The following is a 19946-nucleotide window of genomic DNA, read 5'->3' on the forward strand; positions in this document are numbered from 1 at the left end:
TATAATAAAAACAAAAGCTGCCTCCTGTTTCATGGCAAGTTCTGCAAATGAAGGTTCACCAAAGCCAAGCCCTTTGAGTTTTGTTCATAAGCCAGAGGATTTTTTTGTCATTCGTCTCTTATAGCTGTAAACTAAATTTTATCTAAATTGGTTTCGGATGAAGGATTTTGGATTTTTGCCAGTGTCTGATATGCAGTTCTAGCCGATACCTGTACTGATACAATCACACCTTGTAAAAAACAGTGTCCTGTGCAAAGAGGCTGAGCCAAGCAGAGCTGAGAAATGAACCATCTATACCTGATGGTACAACTTTGTACTTTTTGCCCATGTTTTAGGCTGCTATATAATTGACTGTCAAAATGTATGGCTGGTATATCGGCTGTAAATGTTGCCAGAAATGTTCACATCTGCTAATGCTGATATAATGCTGTACTATTAGGTACATCCCTAGAGTTAGAAGAACTTCCCTAGGAGGAGTTAATCCTTCAAAGGCCCCTGTAAATGCCTATTAAACACTTAATTTAATTGATTTGTTTAAAATGGCAGATTTCATGTTGGATTTGGAAAAAAATTTCAAGCCAAATGAGCTGAATGTCATTCACCTTTTTTGTAAATATCAAATGGGCACTATTGAGCCTTTCCACAATCATAATCCGCAAAACCAGGCCTGTCAGGCCTGATGTACTCTCAAAATTAGTTGAGTTTTCAAGGATGTTTAAGTGGCCAAATAAGTAACAAATGGGGCGAACAGTTTCTGTAGTGAATCACAGTTAATGATCTTTTTTCTACTGTATTGCATTTTAAACAGTTTTAAACAGTTTCATTTTGGATTTTTTTACTGTCTTTAACTGAGAGTAACTGACTTTCTGTTGAGACAAAGACCTGCTTTCATTGATACATCCAAGATTTAACATGAACTTAACCACAGATAAGAGGACATATTGACTGAAAAGGAAATAAAGGGACAGTATGAAGGTAACTGTTGCTGGAAGGAGGGAGTAGCTGGTAAAGCTAGCTGCTATCTTTAGCCATACTCTCTTCGCTGAAACAGCATGGCATCACAATTGCACCATTAGCTAACTTTCTGCCTCCAGCCAGGCTCCGCCCACAAAAATGTCACTAATCTTTACAAACACAAAATTTGTCAGTAAATGTTGAAAATGAGGTCACCTGATTATATCAAAACTATTAACTAACTTGTCTGTCCTCTCCTCATCTCCTTTTAGTTGCATCGTCACAGTGCTGCAAACATCTGCAGAAGGAGAAGGAGGAAGTGCGTGCCAACCTGGAGGAGGCTCTGAAGACACTGGAGGAGAAGCACAAGGAGGAGCTGGCACAGCTGGAGGACAGGTGAGCCTTTACCTCTGCCGATGTGCTTACACTGATGTAGACACTTTGAATTTAACTACTACATCTTTGTTTTGAAAGTCTGCGTTGATTTTTCTTCTGTGTGTCAGTTGATTGATTTGTATGTTCCTCTTTGTGTCAGACTGAGGAGCTTTTACCAAACAGAGTGGGATAAAGTCCATCAGCAGTACCAGGAGGAGGCTGATAAGTGCCGCATGCTGATGGAGCAGCAGGTCAGAGCACACAGACACATTCTTTAATTAACCGTCGTGACAGTCTCTCCTGTTTGTTTACACACTAACAAGCACAAGCCTGTCAGACTCATAAATACGTTCCTTAGCTGCATCTCAGCCATAAAGTTCCAAATTTATTATGAAGTAATTACACAACCAGTGACAAAAACAAAACACTGTGAACATGATGGGTTAAATATTTGATGGATAGACGTAACATAGCTGCAGGAGAGATTTAATTGCTGTTTGATGATGAGCAGATTTAAAGGATTTAAATTCTGTCAGAGAAACATGAGGCTGCATCTACAGTAATACTTTTCCAGATGTTATTTTTGGAAGTACGTTGTTCATTAAGAGTATTTTAGCAACATTTCAGTAGTAATTCCAGCCCTTATTTAACACTAACAGATCATAAAACGAAGCATGGGCCTCTCTGTGACAACAGGCACATGTACACAGTAGAGCTACATGTAGATAACACCACCTGACACTGGGATTATTGAGAGAATAGCTTTCCTGCTGTGCATGTAAGAAAGACAAGGCAGCTATCTTTTAGTCCATTAGAGATGCTGCGGTACTTAAAAGTCCCCAACAGATGAACGATGATAAACATCGGTATCAGACCAAGCTTTACAATCAGTGCATCTCTGATTATCACTGTCATTCCATAAAGTAAATATATGCATCTTGTTCAGTTATTATTGATCTAATAGTATTGGATTACTCACATTTTTTAATAAATGGTCTGATAAATATCTATTTTGCATTTTTATTATTAAAGGATTTAAATGAATTTATCTGTTGACCAGGGCTGCCAGTGTTGACGCATTAATCATGATGAGATTAAGGTCCAGAATTAACTAGTTGAATTATTTTAATCAGATTAATTGCTTGTTGTTTTGTGGTTTAAGGAGGACAGTTTTTAAGCAGGAGTTTAGTGGGGCAGCACCTGGATGCTTCTAATGGGAGCGTCTTCCTACTCCTAGAGTGATGTAGAATAAGGGCGCAGCTGCTCTTTTGAGTGTCCCATTTCACTTTAAAAACCTCACATATTCTTTTTTGAGCCTGGTCAAAGGCTGTCGCCTCCTGGGTAGACAGTAAAGTCCATCTATGTCCAGCTATCGGAAACTTGTGATTTCAAACATTTAACTTATTTAACGTTCCCGTGCTGTTTTTTTACTTTTTTGATACAAAGTGTTCATACTTTTTTCCCATGGTTCATTTTTCAATAATAAATCATGATTTTAAAAAGTATTTCTCTAATAGCCCAACATTGCATTCCTATGTTGACTTCAGTCTCATCTCTTTTTGTGAAATAGAGTCTGGTGCATCACTTTGATACGTATAGAATCATGAGTTTCAGTGCTTCTCAGTTTAATAGGTTGAAAGTACAGTTATGTACATATTAAAGCTCTGGGAGGCTGTAAATGTGTTGGCCTCATTTAGGGGGAGTTGTCATGTTGTGCTTTTTTATATCATCTATAGTCAACAGAGAGATGTATTCACAGTTTAATCAGAGGTGAGACTTTAAAGATATTTTCAAGTTCAGTATTTTTTCACCCTTGTTTCCACTTTTGTTGCATACCGGAAAATAGTCCAACAGCTTCTTCAGCTCCACAAACTTTATCAGTGTTAACGCCTATGAAAAAGGAATTTAGACATTATTTCTCATATGTAATAATTCAGATTATAAAATACAAGAAGCTAAAAGAGACTCAACACTCTGACACCTTTACCTTTACTTGACACCCTGTTTTCTTTTTTTTTCATGCAGGTGGAGGAGCTGAGAAACCGACAGGAAGCAGAGAGGAAGAGCCAGGAAGAGAGTCACAACCAGAAGCTGCAGTCACTGAAAGTGGAGTATGAGGCATCTGTAGAAGGTGAGTGAACGACAAAAAATAACACAGTATTCTGTCATTCGGTGATGCAGGACCGTACAGATTTTATTTTCATGTCTTTTTTTCATATTTCATTTAAAAGCAACCCTAATGGCTGAAATACTGAATGCAGAATTTCTGATTCTGATATTATATTATTACTAAAAGTCTGGGAATTCAAAGAAGAGGTACTAAGAAATTTACATATAAAGAATTGTGCGTTTTTAATGATTACACACACACACACATACACACACACACACACACACCCTTGTTTTGTCCTAAGAAGTTTGTTTTTAAACATTTTTGCCTTTTAATTTACCAGACTAATAATTTGAAAAAATTGTATTTATTTATCTTTGTTTTGCTTTACTAGTGTCAGTATTTATTTATTTTTGGCACCATCTATTTTGTTCTGGATATGCTTTCCATTTTTTGATTGTTTAATATCAAACAAATATTCTATATTCAAATTATTATTCTTTTGTAAGTATTTTATAATTGGCTTTTATTTATTTATTTATTTATTTATTTATTTATTTTTGCATGTATGGTTTTATATTAATTTATTTAATTTTTAAATATTATTTTATTTAGTTTTATTGAACTTTTTTTTGTTGTTTATAATCCATCAGTCTTGTTTTGTTGATCAATACTAAAGCATTTTTGTTTCATTCATTTCACTGCACATTTTAAAAATGTTAGATTGATTGTTGATGTTTTATGCTATTTTTATTCATTGCAGAGCTGAAGAAAACTCAGCAGACAGACCTGGAGAATCTGCAGAAAACACTGAAGGAGACTGAAGCATCGCTCTCAGTAAGAGACCTATAGATATATTGCTACGTGCCCTGAAATAAATAATACAACTCTGTTATTGTAATGTTTGGTTTATAAGAAGCATTTGAGACGTGATTTTAATAAAAATGTTGGCTGCATATGATGCACCAGTGAGACTATTTTACCAGAATAAAACATGCTCTGTCATCCTCATAAGTGCAGCCAACACCATCACACACTGAACACATCCTGATGCTGCTAAAAATCCCACACACATAGTTTATTTCGAGTGCCCACTTGACAGCTCAAAGCATGCTGGGATACAGAGTGATTCAGACCAGGCTAGTGGCACCACTTTTTCATCTTTTCTCCCTCATTAGTTCATAACCCTGCTTTTAAATGAAATAGTGTCCTACTGCTGAGAAAATAAACTTGTGGAGTACTCCTTTGATTGAAACTCCTCTGTTAAAGACAAAAACTGACAGTACAAAAACAGCTGCAGAAGACAGTTTAAACCTTGTTTCCCAAAACAGACTGAGTCTTTCATGTTTTTAAAGAAGACATGGGGCTTTGAAAGTAGCTATAAGGTGAAATGGCCTGAGCATGCACAGTTTGAAACTTACTAGAAAGGGTTAACGACAGTGATATAAACTGCATTTTGTAAAGATTTGTCTTGTGCAGGAATCTGATTTGTCTTGTGCAGGAATCCAAACACAGACTTTTCTATTTTAAAAACAAACACTGCTGAAAAATGTAAAACTATTTAAGTCTTTATGCTACCTATTATGGAAATATCTGTCTGTTTCCTCTCAGTCAGATTTACTGCTGATTATTGATCATCAGCAAGGTGATTTTCTGTCATCCTGCACAAAATGTTCTCAAAAACTAAGCTATGGTAGATGGTTTCTGGTTTCTACAGGATGGCTAAAATGTGAAAGAAAGAGCATGTCAGAGTATTTCCAGGGTTAAATGTATTTTCAGCTGCTGTGCCCTTTTGCAAAAACATTGAATAAGCAGCAGAGTGGCGCATTTACCTGCTACATATGTGTGAACATTGTTTCCTAAAAAGACCCAGTGATAACTTCTGTCTCTGTTCTCATCTCCTCACAGGAGAAAGTGTCCGAGCTGTTGGCAGAGAGGGAGGCTCTGACAGAGAAGCTGAACGCAGAGGAGGAGAGGCGACAAAACATCCTCAGTGATAAAAATCTGGTAAATATTTGTGCATCTCTCCTTTAGCTTTCTCCCCCACTGTGACTTCAGACTCAAAAGAATTTAAAGAATATGGAAATTCTGTCATTGCATGAAAATTGCTGCATTTTTGCATGCAAAAAATCAAGTTGAATTCCTCCCTTATGGAAAGATTAAACGCTACTGTGTGCTTTCTGTGTGTTTGTGCAGAAGGACTCGCACACCGTGTTCCTAGAGCAGGAGCTGGAGAGTCTGAAGGTGGTGCTGGACATGAAGAACAACCAGCTGCACCAGAAGGACAAGAAGCTGATGGAGATGGACAAACTGGTGAGAGCTGATCTCTAGTTTTATATTATTACCTCTGAAGAGAGCTGGGGCTCCACTGTGGTCTTTGGCTGCTCCAGGGTTCAATGTTTGGAGAAAAATAACAATATTAGGGGTGAAACGAGGTCACAATTCAACAAGAAGTCTCAGATGCATCTTTCTAGGTTTCTCTTATTCATTATTTTGAACTCGCAGTTGTTCCATCTGGTGTTATTAAAGACCACCTGTGGTAGTCAGTATTACCTGTAGTCAATTAAACAAAAGAAGTGCATATAAAGTATGCAGTCACATAGTTGTTGAAGAGCAGCAGGTGTGAGCCAGTGATGGACCACGGACTGGTTTATGTAAATACTGGAAAGGACATTGTGATGAGGCCTGAGGACTTTAAGTACACAGCTGATTCTGGGTTCCTCTACCCGTGTATCTGAACGTAACCTTTAACATTTAATTATTAGTAATGTCTTAACCCTCTCTGCTTTCACATCCAGAAATAGTTTTTTTAAAAGTTCAGAAAAGTCGAAGAACAGGAAAAGAGAGCAGGCAGATCTCGTCTCCGTGTCTTCTTGCTAGTTGCTACTGCATGTAAATTTTATTCATTGACTGCGTCTCTTAAATGATCGATCCTCTGTTGAACCAGAAGTAATTTCTGGCTCAAGGTCTTAAAGATCATCCTGAAGCTCTAAGAATGTTTGGAGGATAGAGGATCAAGGATGAAGGACTGAGATCTGATAACTGATAAGCGAGGACACATGAGAGCAGGCTTCCTGGAAATCTTTTTACTGAAAGACACACCCCCTTATTAGATATCACTCACTGATTGGACGCTGCAGCACAGTGGACTTCAATGAAACTTTAAAACGTCAGCAGAGATTAATAAAAGAGAAAAGACATATTTAAACAGATGAACACAACAGATTATAGACCGATTATAAATATCACCAGTGTGTGGTGGGGTACTTAAAGTGTTTGAAATGAGTATTTACACTGACATATTGTCCATAAATTTATTTAAATCAATATAGTCCAGTCTATCACTACAGGGTTTAGTATGCTTCAGCCTTATTTGAAACCTGAAGATCTTCAAGGGCCACCAAAACCCCTCACACAGCCATAACATGACATTGAAAGTTTTCACCTTCAGATTTTGATTTCAGAGAATTAAATTATTATAGAATTTTAATCTGAAATGCCAATTTCAGAGACACTAACATTACTCAGTTTGTGGGTTCAACGAGTACAATTAATTCAGCCATTTTATTTTGTTTTAATCAGGCATTTACTAGGTAAGTTTTCTCTTCTAATATTTATCTCAAACATACTCTGTAGCCAAGAAAATTCTTAAAATCAAGAAGGGAGCAGTACAGTACAATGTTTAAAGTAACACCAGTGAATCCAGCACCAGGTAAACCATGACACCGGTTCTGTACATTAAACAAAATGAATGACCAAAAGGTGACATGAGTTAAAACATCCTCTGCTGAGTCTTCAAAAAATAACATACAATTAAGTAGTTAATTTGATTTTATTGATAAATATTAAAAAAAGAAACATTCCTAAGGTTTTTAGTTTTTGTGCAGTTCCTCTATGGCCTACCAGGGGGCCCCAGCACACATTTTGGGAAGCACTGATCTATTTGGTTTGTTTTCAAAGTGAACATCCAACAAAAAAAAATTTTCAGTTCTTAAAAATCAAAAGAATCATATGTGACATTTTTTCATGACCAGTTATTTTATGTGTTTATTAAAGAGAATTAAAATCTGACAGAGCAGGAGTGTTTTTGTCGATAAGATGTTTTGCATCCATCACAGTGTAAAATGAAGTTTTTATCTTGACTGACTGTTAATAACAGCATTCTGCTGGTAGATTTGGTTCTTTTATTAACTGCAGGTTGTTTCTCATGTTCAGGTTTTTGTAATCAGACATACTGAGACAAAACTGTTGATTATGTATTCAACTACAAACAAAGTCTTTATTTATGCAGACTCAGTCAGCTGTTAAAGCAGACCGCCAGCTGATTGATGATCAGCTGTGGCTGTCACCACAAACAGACGCCACTTGACTTGTCTCTTAAAACATTTCCTCAGTCCTCCCTCCTCTGCCTTGATTCCTTCAGTCTGTCCATGTGTCTCTGGTGAGGCAAAGAAAAGACTCAAGTGAGAGACATGGGACGCAGTCTCTTATTGGTTGTTTCCAGAAAGCGGTCTGGTTCAGTTTGGTTCCGGCACTGTACACATTTATTTACGTTTCCATTATCAAAAGTTGGGTACCAAATAACCGACTCCTACTGTCCAACTATTTTGGAACCTTTCCACAGGGGTACCAAGTTCATCTGTCTTTTCCTAAATGGTGTGCCTACACAGTGGACCACTGTAGTTCACTGATTGGTCAAAAAATCGTCACTTCAGGCTGATATTTTTAATCAGTGCGTTATACAACCCCATGGGTGACCTTGGAGATGCAGACCTTTCTGCTGATTAAATGATGAGGAGGTGCAGAGGGAACTGGACAACATTGTGAGGAAGGAGAAAGTGTTCCAGCTGGTGGGGTAGCCTCGCCATCCAGCACACAACGCCACCCACCAAGTGAGGGTACGAGTTTCTGTGGAAACTATTTTGGGGTTTACCAAACTGAACTCTACCAAACCAAACTCAATCAAATCAGACCACCTGAATGCAGCTTTAGTGTTTAGTTTTGCCCGTTTCATCTTTGTTTGTTGTTTACCAGCAATCATGGGAACTACCACCACCTGGGCTGGGCTAATGTGTGGAGACTGTGTTTGCCTCCATTCAGACGCTTTCTTGATTTGACTATGCACCAAACCACGGTGTCTGAACTGTCAGACTTTGGGATAATTACAAATACTGTTACACCCCTAATATTATATGATATATAATAATGTAAGTTTTTTAAAAGCAATCATTAGACCAGTGTTACTCAATGATTTTTATCAAATAAATCAGTGCTTTATATAATCTCTACATTTGACTTAAAGTGGAACAATTCAAGCTTTTATTAACCTAATTAGTGTTGTAAAAAATCATGGACAAAATAAAAAATAATACTTTTAACATTGTTTGCATCACAAAAACCAGGGAACAGATGAACTAAAGTTTACTTTACCGGTCTGAATGAATCAAAGGCACTAACATCATATCCTGGGTTTGTGTGCTGCAGATTGAGACTAACGTGAAGCTACAGGAGTGTTTGAACAAGGTCCAACAGGAGAACGAGGACTACAAAGCCAGGATGGACAGACATGCCGCTCTCTCTAAGTACGTACTGCTGTTACTGCCGCTACTGCTGTGTTAGTGAGTCAAAGATGGGGCAAAGCCAAAGTGCATTTAGGACTACAGCCTCTGTATATGGGTGTCTAGTTTTGTATGTTTTCAATGATTATTTCACAATAACAATTGAAAACACAACTCAGATTTATTTTCTTTAAATTTTTGCAGTATTTTCTTTATTTTTTATTGTTAATTTCTATACATCATTTTAAAGTTGTGCAGAGTGAAGTGATGGGAATCATGTCAGCTCACTCCTCACTTTTCAAACCTTGCACCTCAAATTTGGGACTCCCTTGGTGCTGCATCTAACAGCTCTCTGTCTCCCCCTGCAGGCAGCTGTCCACCGAGCAGGCCATCCTCCAGCAGACACTGCAGAAAGAGTCCAAGGTCAACAAGCGTCTTTCCATGGAGAACGAGGAGCTGCTGTGGAAGCTGCACAACGGAGACCTGCTGGCCAGTCCCAGCCGTCGCCTCTCCCCCACATCACCCTTCAGCTCGCCCCGAAACTCTGCCTCCTTCCCCACAGCTGCTCCCATATCACCGAGATAACCCCGACATGGACAGACAGCAGCTCCTCCCTCTGCTCTCTGATCCCGTGACTCTTCTTTGAGGACTGGGTTGTCGGATGTGGAACTTGTAAATCTGAACCTTTTTAAAGACGCTGACTCTGTGAGCGACACACTGCAGTGGCACCAATGCACTTAAGAGTGAGCGTGGGACTGACCTTGCTCTCTGTCAAACGCCTGTTCTCTGAGAAACTTTTCTTCTTTTTCTGAAGAAAACCTAAACAACAGGCACACCTCAGGGTCTGTACATATCGTCTCACTCTCGTTATGACTATCCTTAAACCTTTTTTTGTTGTAAAGTTCAAGCTCAGCTCAACCCGATCTTTTATGGCCTCTTTTCTTTAAGGCAGAGCGTGAGAAAAACCTTGGATTTGTGGCGTTTATGGGAACAGACTCTGAGTTGTTTGGGTTTGTGAGTCATGAAGTAAAATGACGGGTACATTTTGGTGGATTAGCATGAATTGTTTTGCCTTTTTCTTCTTTTAAAGAGGATGTTTTTTTTCCCCTCCAAAGAGCGAGGCTCAATCAAAGATCTGCTTTGGACCTCTGGATGAAGCAGATGGACTCGTTGTGCTTCGGTCAGATGAAATATTCAGTTCGTTCATCCGAGGAACTCACCTGATTTACTGACATGAACCTTTGATCCAATGGATGTCTGTTCCCCCAGTGAGCTCCTCACAACCTCTACCTTAATCTACTTTGTGGAATGTAATCACCTTGGATGTTAAATCTGAGCAGGCCAGTGCAAACACATAAACCTTCTCAGAGCCAAATATGCAGTTTCTCCTGCTCTCTTTTCCCTCCAGTGTCCCTCATTAACAAAGAGAGACGACCCCCACATCCTCTGAAATCACCTCGTGCCCAAAGAGAAACAAGGCAAAGCTGAATAGCGACTGATGAGTGATTCTCCGTCTTTGCTTTGGCTCACTTTTTAAATCACCAGTGATCATTTCCACAGAGAAATCTCCCTGAAACCAACAGACTCTGGTTTTACTGAATCCAAAAAATGAAACTATGTGTGTCTGGTGTTTGTCCTGAAGAACCTCAGATGTACCCGAATTGCCTCAGTGTACCATGTTCTGCTTTATTTTGGACACAGAATAAAAACAGTATGAAATATGATGAAAGTAACGTTGTTTTATTGCAAAAATGAAATTCAGCTGTGCACGTTTTGAAAATTGCAGAGCAGATGTACAGAAACAAGCTGGATAAGACAACTACTGTAATGTTTCAGTGTGAAGAATATGTTGTTAGACCAGGGTCAGTTTTTGAGAAACTAAATCTTCAGGTTTCATGACTTGTTTGTGCTTCAGTCAGGAGTCAAGACTGCAACAAAAGCCTCCAATCAAAATGTTTCTAAAAGTGCGTCTTTTTAAGATTCACAGGCCTGGATTGTTAATCTTAGTGCCTGCAAACATTACAGAAATGATCCCTACCAGTGTTGATTTTATTGACTAACATTGACTAAACAATATTTCAAGTTCAGTTTTCCACGAGAAAGATGAGACTTCAGTTCTATTTGCACAGGACCAGTATTACTTGTGAACCTCTGATAATGCATGAATATCCCCCTGAGGTCAGTGTTTGGTGCGGTTCATTCGCACAGGATAAGCAAAGTTTGTGATTTGCTAGATTTAGGCTACAAACATTTCTGAGGGAAAACATGAAGGTACTGCATGGCTGCAGCAATGAAAATGCAAAGTGAGTTTTTATTATTCATACAAAAAAAAAAATAATTTGTGCACATTGCATTCTGCAGGTGATGTTTCCTGCATGTGTCCTATACATACTGTTAACCAGAGTTTATAATGATGGAATGATTGCTCCAAAACCTAATTAGTGGTTTGGCCACCTTCCAGGTCTTTACATGGTCTCGGTTCTTCTGTGACCTCCTGGATGTGTTGTCGTTGCACTCTTGGAGTAATTTCGGCAGGCCAGCCGCTACTGGGAACGTTCACCACTGTTCCAAGTTTTCTCCATTTATGGATAATGGCTCTTCCCTGGAGTCACACGGCTTTAGAAGTGGTTTTGTAAACCTTTCCAGACTGATAGATGTCGGTGACTTTGTTTTTCATCTGTTCTGAATTTTACAGGCCAATCAGAGCAACAAAACACTTGATGTAGCCGCTACCGAAAGAGTAAACTCCATAGAGAACTGCATAACACGAACCATGGTTACTGTAGACATGTCAGTACATGACTTTTGTTGTTTTTGAAAAGAAAACAACTCACTGCTGTTCTTTGTTCTTCTTTTAACGAAGAAATGACATCAAGGTCTGATAAAATTGGTGCTTTAGCAGCATCAACACTATTGTCTTCCACCATAATTGCACCGGCCTCTTGTTGCTGCTTGCTTATGTCACGACTCTGCCACACCTGAAAGTACTGCCCCTTTACGCTGATTGGTCCTGTTTTAATCATTTGTTTAATGATCTAAAACATTTAAGTGTGACAAATATGCATTAAAAAAAGGAAATCAGGGAGGGGGCAAATATTTTGTCACAGTGCTTCATATATATAATTGAGGTATTGATGAACACCCCTGGTGTTCTGCACAATCTAAAGGCTGTTCAAAGAAAACCGTTGGCTTGTATGTTTTTATATTTAGGAGTATTTGTGTCATTTTTTAAATAAGTTTCAGTTAACATCAAAACCTGTAAATTTGTAGAAAAAGGCCAAAGATGATTGGTGGTCATACTTTAATCAGGAGCATTTTCAAGGATTACATTGTTATTACAGCAGGTTTTTAAATCTGCAGGCTTAAGCAATCTACAGAAGCAAGTCCAAAAAATTGTCACAATCAAGTCATTATGACTTCAAAATTACAGGTGTAATAGTGAAAATGGAGCAGAATTTGAATTACAGAATGACGTTTTAAGTCAAATATTAACAAAAACAAAAGTCTTCCAGCAGGAGAGATGAGAGACTTTGGCCTACTCATGAGAAAAATCGATCTCGTTGCCTGATGTTTTGCTGGATTGGAGTTGCTCCGGTAACGAGGCAATGCCCTGTGGTGGATCCTCGAGGTCAGCGGCTCGCACCATCATGACGACTGATTTGATGGAGTACCACCAGCCGTGCCAGGTGTACCACACCACCCCGTCATCGGTCATGGCCTTGTACGGTCCTTTATAGTAATGACCGTTGAGGTTGCCTGAATCACACCTGTGAGCAGAAATGAAATCAAGTTAAAAAGCGATGCAGTAATCGTTGCTCTGGGTTGTTGTGGGCTTGTCTGCATAGTGAACCAAAACCTTGTCCTCTCTCATGCATGTGGAAAAAACTGGTTTAACTAAAATGTGTTTTTTCTTTCTTCATTTCTCCAGAGTTGTACTTCCACATCTTTGCTTCCTTGTTTTATCCATAAATGCTTCTGTATTGTTCCATTACCTGCTGAACCACCAGCCCGACCTGCTGTGTCTGATACAGCTGGCGTCATCGTCAACGTCACCAGGAGCGTCATTCAGGTGGTCGTAGGTGCTGAATTTAATCCCGTCAGACTCCCGGCCAGTACCGGTCCATTGCTGCCCAGTAGAGTGAGGGCCTGCCAGGGCGTTCCCAGCATTCCCGTTGTATTCCCCCAGGTGTAACTGGTACTGGTCCTTTAAATCAACATGGGTGAAAAATTAAAACATTTACAATACAAACATCTACAGAAGAAGTTTGGGTCATTTAAATTCTTATAATTTATATGAACATAGCATTATTAACCACAAAGGAGTAATAGAGCAGCATTTAACATCCGAGTATTTAAGAATGAAGCCATCAAAAGTCAGAGAACTAACCCTTTATGGGGCAAGTTATCATATATGGTCTCTTCAGTAGACTTCTTTCAAACTCCTCCCAACTCTGTGATACAGTAGAGTCAGTATGATTTTTCTCAGTGAATATCAGTCAACATCATACAAAATGACATCACACCAGCCAACCAATCAGCAGTGGCCCAGAGCGTCTCAGACTTCCTGTTTCCTCCAGAACTCACAAAATGCAGTTTTACATCTGCCTCTTCTGATTCAGGTTTTGTTTGCATACAGTTTCTATCAGTTACTGCAGTTTTATTGTGAAAAATGGAAGAACCATATTTGTTCATACAGTTTAGGGGTGTAAAATGTCTTTATTAAGACATACAACCAATTCATCTAGCAATGTGGGACAGTAGTACTACTTAGTGTTGTTAGAAGTTTGTTAAAAAAAAATAAGATTGATCCAGTGGGGAATTTGACTAAATTAGAGATATTTCCAGGTATGAATAGTGTGAGTAGTTGGGATTGCTGGACAGTTTTATTATACTTTCATGGCAGTAGTTTTTTTTTTTTTTTACTGATTCTTATTTATGCTTAAATTAATTCAGACATGTAGTATTTGTGGGAGGTTTTTTAGGCTTTCTGATGGAATTATAAGGAAAAAGTGGTATAACTAGTAAAATATATATGGATTTACTCAGTTTTACAGCAGTGTAACAGTTTTAATATATCATATATCAGTTTTTTTGTGGGTCTCATCACTGCTTAAGTCCATAACGCAATGTCACAGGTGTCCTCAAGTACTTAAAAAAATTTCGAATGTTATTCAAGAAAGAACTCATTTTAACCCATGACTAAAAATAAGGATTTTTTGTTTACAATTTTTTAAATTTTGGTTAGTTTTGTGAGCACACAGTATTGTTTTAGTTTTTCTAAAAAGCTTTATTTTTATTTTAGTTTCATTAACTAAAATATTTTTTACATTTTAGTTGTAGTTATTTTATTGGTTTTAAATTAAATCAAATCCTAGAACAAAATATTGCAGATTTAAAGGAATATCAACCCACATTTTTTCTTACTCTCATTTTCAACCAATAGCCAGGTTGTAATATTAATAGCGGTCTAAAACTCAGAGTGAGAATGAAGATATAAAAGAATAAACGCCTTTATATTAAAGGAATAAAGTAATTTTTTTCTATAATAGCCTAAATTACACCAAGAGCAGCCTGTGCTTGAACAGAGAGGTGATCATTTACTGTAAATGAAACCCAAACTACAGAGTAACCTACAAGGTGCTCGGTGTTCCTGTCAGACTTAGAGGCCGACGTCCTTGCTATGGTTCTCATAAAGAGCATACATACTGTAGTCTAAATAAGACTGCTGTTTTGGGAATTAAAAAAAAAAAGGCGAGGTTAAAGACGTAAGAGGAAACACATAGGGAAGGAGACATAGAATTATAGAGACATCAAATTAAAAGGCATAAATCTTAAACATTAAATCTTATTGAAAGACGTCAGTGATATTTACAACAGTGTCTAAAATTCTACCTAGGACAGCATGATAACCTTTTTTTCTGATATAACTGTGCAAAATCCGAAAATTAGTGACAGGAGTCAGTTTTATTTTGCAGCAGCTTCTAAAAGTCAGATGTGGATCAGATTTATGGAGCGCCCTGTACTTTAATTAATCCAAAATTCAACAATATTGATACCTGTTAATACCACAATAATAAAATAGAGGTCCTGGACACTCTACTGGACAAAATCATTGTCTTTACTAAAAATGGCACCAAAATGCTGCACATGATCTAAAATGCACCAGTACATCTGGTGCTGAAACACGCCAAAGTATTTTTGATGTCAGGGGATCAGGATAAAGTCAAAATGACTCTTTGTTTATTCTTCTTCAAATCGTCTATTTTTACCTTTTCATCGTCCACTTTGAATTTTCTGTACTCTGCAAAGCGCTGATTTCCCTCAAAGTCCTCCATGTCAATCCGCAGGTCGTAGTTTCCTAAAAACACATTTTGATTAGTGATGCCTCCCCTGTAATGTCCAAACTCTGACACACACTCAGGTACACACACCTTGTGTGGTGAGAAGGTGCAGAGCATCGTTGCCAAGCCAGAATTCTCCATCAGGGGAGAAGAGATCCCCAAATCCATGTTTGTACTCCACCCATGCTCTGCATACAAATAGAGGATGGACTTATTTAATGTGACATGCAGAAGGTCAGTTTTTGTGTGACGCTGAAACACACACTAGGGATGTCACGATATCAAAATTCTAAATTTAAATATGATTCTAGTAATAACAAACAATATACTTTCTTATATCACACAACAGAATCAGTAAATCTAGGCTCCTACTATTGGGTAATGTCTCAGATGAACACCTGTCAAAGCTCTCCTTGCCATCTCTCCTCCTCTGGAAGACGGTCCATCCTCCTCCGTTGTTCATGTCACAGTAGACGCTCAGAGCAGTTGGAGAACCATCCGGACGGATCACGTACAGCCCGCTCGCCACGTTACCATCCGCAAACACCTCAGAGCAGTCTGAAAAGAGGGCATAGATACACCGGTTATTTTAGATTAAACACAAACACACAGAGGCCTTTTTTCTCCTGAAACAGCTGAAAATAGCCGACTTGAAAACTGATGCTGACGACTGATTGGTTATTTTTATAGTTTGGCAGTTGGGATCAGATTGAGACTAACAGGAGCTAGAACCCACCAGTCTCATCCTCATTTTCTCCATCATGATTTAACAAAGATATGATAAATTCAACCTGGGTTTCATGAGGAATACTTTAAGAGTTTATTTAATATTTCCAATAAAATCCTGTATTTGATTTCTGACATTGCTAGTGAGGAGAGCTTACATTTCTTTTTTCTTACTTTTAAAACATCTGACACCGGAGGGCTGCTACTGCACAGATAGTTTTCTTTTGGTTTCTTTTGGTTGCTCCTCAGGCCTCTGATACACATCTGGCTGTAGATGCTTTGATTAATTCACAAATATAGTTGATTCTGGTAAATAGCTGCTGCTTAAATTGTTGTGTGTGTACCTTTGATGCATATGGACTACATATCTTGTATTATGTTGTTTGTGTATGACTTTTTTGTCTGTCTGGTACTCTGTTCACTGCTGCTGTCTTAGCCAGGACACTCTTGAAAAAGAAATTTATAATCTCAATGAGGTTTTCTCCTAGTTAAATAAAGGTTAAGTATGATATGAGTGCTGCATGATTCGGTAAAAATTGTGCGATTCCGATTATACTGGACAATATTGCAATTTGTGGTCAGGGTATAATGCATAAATGGCATCATGAGTCTACTTGCTTGGTTATCAAGAAAAATGCAGGGAATAATGTAAGTTTTGAAGCAGTATTTTTCAACTCAAAACATGCAAATAGTAAGTAGCATAAAAATACAAAACCTAGAGAATTTATAGAAGTGCTCTAAAAATAGAATATTTTCCAAAAAGTAAAAGTTTTTCCTTTTCTGAAAATAAAGGCACTTCTGCTAAGTGAAATAGTGGCACTATTGTAGACTTAAAGGCCTTTCTGCCGGCATTTTTGTAAACTTTTCAAGCATTTCTTAATACAAAAATAATTGCAGTCTTTTTGGTGATTGCACAGCCTGACGCTGTAATTGCACTTAGATTAATTGTGCAGCGCTAATAGAGCCACATTTACCTTGTTTAGGAAGATATGCATGTCCACATTTGCAGAATATGATTGCATTAGGCCTGAATGATACTAGAAAAACTTACTTGTATTTTGAAAAACTCAAAGGAGGTGTACCATACCTGTCCAACAGCAGACAATGCCTGGTGTAAAAGCTGTGACATTGTGAGCTGGAGCTGACTCGTGCTGCAGTCATCACTCAGCAAACACAAACACAATGGACCTGAGATGGACACAATCTAGGAAACTGTTTGCAACTCTATAATTGGTCCCTACCTCTGTACAGGTTGTCAGAGCCCAGGTGTGAGTTGGGTATGTGCTCCAGCTGCTGGGCCTGGCTGTGGTGAAGCTCCTGGATGTAGTTATGCTGGTCGTTGATGACGTTTCTAAGGCCCTGGATCTCTGCCTCCAGACGGACTACCTTCTCCTCACAGCGCACAGGGGCCTAGGCGCAACAGAGAGAGATAATATCAGTGAGATGGAGGCTAAAACTGGACATTAGGACCAGTCATGGCTCTGTGTAAATGTAGAGGCCAGAGCTAATAATGCTCAATACTCCTTCATTAGAAAACATCCGTTATTTAGGTTGTGTTTGTAGGCCTTCAGCCTGACCCTAACCCTAACTTGATCTGATTTTATTTTAAAGATTTAAGCATGTATCTCCATTTCACAACTTCAGCATCTTAGAATAACAGTCTGGGAGAGGGGGTGTATGAGAGCTATGGTCTGCAGCGAGACCCCTATCAGTTAAGTTACTCAAACTCACTCCTGTATCATGAACCCCCCCCCCCAACACACACACTCAGCATTTCCAGCGAGTTAAGACAGGCACTGCTCAGTGCCCCCTAGCCCTTCAGCCTCCTTCTCAAAACTACTTCTTGTTTTAAACTGAGGACTGTTCAGTAAAAATGGTAGAGCTGTGTTGGCAAGAATCTGGCAACATGACATGTATCATGATACAGGGGTGCCGATACCAATATGTGGTAATATATTTCTTTTTTTCAGTAGCATACATATATATTTATATCTATTTATATAACTATGTACCATGTACTACTATTCACTTTTAAGATAATTAATATAGAATATAACAGAAAATAATTCAGCTATTAATAAAAAACATAGTCCTGCATCATCTTGCATTTTGACTTCTGTCTAAATCTGTTCTGTCTTTAATGTTTTGGAAGCCAAAATAAGTCCACAGATCAGTTTGAATGCTGCAGAAGCTGCTCTGCTGAGTAAGCATGAGTGACCAACTCCCTCAGGAAGGAAAGCTTGTGTTGTGAAGAGGAGGGAAGAGTCAAATGCCTGCCGCCAACTAGTGGTCAGAGGTTGGCATTACATGACAAAACTACTGTGCCAACAAATTAAGTTATTAATTAATAAAATATCCACAGCATTTGAAATTATCAATACAGCATCACCCAGCAAAATATCCTGATATTTTAGACTATTGATATCTTCCAACACACCAAAAATTGGCACATCATACTTACAAAACAAAAAAAGAAGAAGAAATTAGATTTTCATAAATTTCTCATTATGAGGGAGAGATGCACCTCTGGAAATGTGCAAAATTCTGTATGACTTTAACAAGGAAAAGATGATTAAGTGAAAAATTGACAAAAAAAAAATTAAATTAATATGATACTAAGGAAACAAAAAAAAATGAAGTAAGATCCGTACAAAGGTTAAGAAAACAATAGGTAAAGGGGAAACTGTTGTCTTTCATGTCAACTCATATACATCCAATCTGCCTCAGAACCTGTGCACATGATCCCATAAACCCTCACATTAAATTAAGACTGATTTAAGCCCACAGCTCTTTGATTATTCAGATTAAATGGAAAGTCCTACCGCTCGACAGGCAGCCAGGTGGAGCAGAAGGATCACTGAAGTCCTCAGGAGTCCCATGATTAAAGATCTGTAGAGCGACTGAACCAAACTGTCTCTAAAGTCTCAGTGTGCCGTCTCTGCTCTCCTCAGCTCTGAATGTTTCAATGTGTGGGAAATGGGATTTTTCTCCCCCTGACTCTCTCTGGTTACGATGATAAACAAACTGACTTCTTAAACCGGCCTCCATAGTGGGTGGAGAACAAGTCACTATCTACTGCTAATGTAACGTATTCACCGTCAGTAACGATTAGAATCATGATGGAATTCCACGACTTCATTAACACAATAATTATCTCAATATAAGATACAACATTTTAGTGTTACTATTGGACAGATCAGTCTACTGCCATACAGTGCCTTTAAAAGTATTCACCCCCTTGGATGTTTTACCCTTTTATTTTATAAATGAATCATGGTGAAAATAATGTGGCATTTTTAACAAGAAAATATTACAAAAACAAATTAATGTCAAAGTGAAAACAGATTTCTACAATGTAATATCATATAAAAATATGTATGGTGAAATTAGTGACTATAAATATTCACCTCCTTTAAAGTGACTGACCTAAGTCAACAGAGGTCTAGCCAGTTGGTGCTAGTAGTCTCACAGGTAGGGAAATGGGGATCACAGTAGAGTGAATGTGTCTCAAATGATTTTAGTATAAAGACACCCCCAGAATTCAGTTAAATCCATCATCAAGAAATGATGATGTCACATGTGTAAATCTGCTTAGATCAGGCCGTCCTCACAAACTGAGTCAGCGTGCTAGAAGGAGACTAAAGAGAGAGACCACCAAGACACCTATGACTACTCTGAAGGAGTTACAAGCTTCAGCAGCTGAGATGGGAGAGACTTTGCAGACAATAACTGTTGGCTGGGTTCTTCACCAGTCAAAGCTTTATGGAAGAGTGGCAAAGAGAAAGACACTGTTGAAGAAAACTCAGATTAAATCTGGACTAGAGTTCACCAAAAGGTATGTGGGGAAACTCCATGGTCAAGTTGAAGAAAGTTCTTTGGTCT

At 38.3% G+C, this 19946-nt stretch overlaps 2 protein-coding genes across 4 annotated transcripts in view; one reads left to right on the forward strand and one right to left on the reverse strand.

Moving 5' to 3' along the window:
* LOC121508895 (microtubule-associated tumor suppressor 1 homolog) overlaps positions 1-10721 on the forward strand; it is a 129248-nt gene extending 118527 nt beyond the window's left edge. For all 3 annotated transcript variants that reach the window (XM_041786028.1, XM_041786029.1, XM_041786027.1), the window contains 8 exons: positions 1227-1350; positions 1490-1580; positions 3355-3460; positions 4203-4276; positions 5348-5446; positions 5636-5752; positions 8924-9021; positions 9366-10721. In XM_041786028.1, the coding sequence (XP_041641962.1) occupies positions 1227-1350; positions 1490-1580; positions 3355-3460; positions 4203-4276; positions 5348-5446; positions 5636-5752; positions 8924-9021; positions 9366-9582 (926 nt within the window). In that variant the 3' untranslated portion in view covers positions 9583-10721. The remainder of the gene's footprint in view (positions 1-1226; positions 1351-1489; positions 1581-3354; positions 3461-4202; positions 4277-5347; positions 5447-5635; positions 5753-8923; positions 9022-9365) is intronic.
* Positions 10722-12296: 1575 nt separating this feature from the next.
* Positions 12297-18943, reverse strand: LOC121508903 (fibrinogen-like protein 1). Its single transcript, XM_041786037.1, has 7 exons — positions 18887-18943; positions 17306-17474; positions 15737-15896; positions 15429-15526; positions 15267-15355; positions 12990-13201; positions 12297-12764 (listed from the first exon to the last, which is right to left on the reverse strand). Exons 1-7 carry the CDS (start codon positions 18941-18943, stop codon positions 12533-12535), a joined length of 1017 nt encoding a protein of 338 aa, XP_041641971.1. The 3' UTR covers positions 12297-12532.
* Positions 18944-19946: the final 1003 nt, after the last annotated feature.

The sequence above is a fragment of the Cheilinus undulatus genome, linkage group 4 (assembly GCF_018320785.1).
Source record: "Cheilinus undulatus linkage group 4, ASM1832078v1, whole genome shotgun sequence".
NCBI classification, from domain to species: Eukaryota; Metazoa; Chordata; class Actinopteri; order Labriformes; family Labridae; genus Cheilinus; species Cheilinus undulatus.